The sequence below is a fragment of the Austrofundulus limnaeus genome, unplaced genomic scaffold (assembly GCF_001266775.1).
Source record: "Austrofundulus limnaeus strain Quisiro unplaced genomic scaffold, Austrofundulus_limnaeus-1.0 Scaffold843, whole genome shotgun sequence".
Taxonomy (NCBI): Eukaryota; Metazoa; Chordata; class Actinopteri; order Cyprinodontiformes; family Rivulidae; genus Austrofundulus; species Austrofundulus limnaeus.
The window spans coordinates 9,908-11,548 of record NW_013953245.1 but is presented as its reverse complement, the minus strand read 5'-3'; the positions used below and the strand labels follow the sequence as shown (position 1 = coordinate 11,548).

At 41.3% G+C, this 1,641-nt stretch overlaps 1 protein-coding gene across 3 annotated transcripts in view; it reads left to right on the top strand.

Moving 5' to 3' along the window:
- LOC106532868 (uncharacterized) overlaps positions 1–1,641 on the top strand; it is a 13,272-nt gene that overhangs the window by 5,203 nt on the left and 6,428 nt on the right. Inside the window, exons 2-3 of one of the 3 annotated variants that reach the window (XR_001312162.1) lie at positions 127–304; positions 1,265–1,420. Coding sequence is in view for 2 of the 3 variants with exons in the window: in XM_014029030.1 (XP_013884484.1) it covers positions 52–1,140; positions 1,265–1,420 (1,245 nt within the window). In the remaining variant the exon portion in view is untranslated. Of the gene's footprint in view, positions 1,141–1,264; positions 1,421–1,641 lie in introns of all 3 variants that reach the window. The other 2 variants (XM_014029031.1, XM_014029030.1) reach the window with 2 other exon arrangements.

The window sequence follows — 1,641 nt, the reverse complement described above, 5'->3', positions numbered from 1 at the left end:
TATTTTATTTTTGGGCCCACTACAAGCAAATGTTCAAAGATTTGATTAATAATGTATATAAAATATTTTGTAAAGATTTTCAGTGGCAACCAGCTTTATACAACTGTGTTTGTGCTCTTTTCTCAGGCTGCCATGGCAAGTTCCAAACCTGCAAGACTGAAGGTGATTCTAGGAGCAGGCAACATTGAAAAACTGACTCTTCCAAATGGCATACCAGACTCTTTGGATGAGCTTCTCCACAAGGTGAAGGAAACCTTTGGTTTAAAGACCAACATCCGACTTCAATACATGGACAAAGACTTTGGTAATGACTTCTTCAATCTTAGTTCAACTTCAGACCTTGAGGATTTAGGAACAGTCAAGGTGATTCAACAAGAAGCCTTTCAACATTTATTTGATGTCACTGAGGCAGCGTCATCTTCTACACTTCACTCTGACAGCAGTTCTTTGACCTCAGATGACACTATAATCCTCTCCTCCCCTGAATCCTTGTCATCACGAACACAACAGTGGCCATCCGACTTCCAAATTCCAGTATTTTCGTATGACACAGAGCGTCAGCTAGAGAAGGGGAATTCGGAGTATCAAGCAAACAACAGAATGTTGACTGTCACCTCCCGAATGAAGACTGACATCTTAAATAGATTAGCAGAAGAGATCTACAAATACAAAGCCTACCCAGAGGATGCACATTTCTGTGTAGTTGCAGAGGCCTTAATTAAAAAGTACCCGTGTTTGAAAGAGCCTGGTTCATTTAACGGTTGCTATGGTTGGAAACAAAGACTGAAGTACAAAATGGGAAACTACAGGACTCTACTCAAATCCCAGGGATGTCCAGAGTTGTCTGTAAACTCGTTAAAATCCAAAGCTAGTACTTCTCTTTTTCCTGCTGCAAAAATAAAGAAGGCAAGGCGAGCTGAAGCCAACTTTTATCCGTCCTTTCCTTTGGGAGAAACACCAGAAACCATGGAAAACGAGAGACTTGAACTTTTGACAGCAATCAGAAAGAGGAACAATGGCGGGGTCATTGCAGACAAAATGGCTCGTACATTTGCCTACAGGCGTCAGGAGGTGGTGAATGAAGAACCTGGCATAGAGGATTTCAAGGAGAGATGGCCTGCACTTTTCCAACCGAAGGAGGTAGTAACTCCTGAAGTTAGATGTCAATGTGTTCAACTTAGATTTTTGGAATAGTTGGTCTGTATTTACCCAAATCCATTTCTATGCACATATTAAAAATGTGGAATTTTTAAATGTTTTTCAGATTAATGCAGAATTCCAGAGGCTTGTGGCTCTTCCCCTTGAGCAGACTTTCATGGCACAGTTGGACGGATATTCAAGTCGGCTGATAAAAGTTATCAAGGCCAAAGGAGGAACAACACGTGCCAAAATGGCTGACATCATAAAAACCTATGATGAGGTATGCATATCATCAATGGGGAAACTGAGAACTAAGTTATGGCTATCTACTTTATTTGTTTTGTTCTATGGCCTTACTATTGTGCCACCAGTTTGAGTGAGCAGTAACACTGATTTGAGAGCAGATTTCATTGTGAATGAACAATAATCTCAAGCATGTGCAGTCAGATCACACACACGCTTGCTTGGCTCCCTCCCTGCTTGCTCAACTCTTTCGCTGCT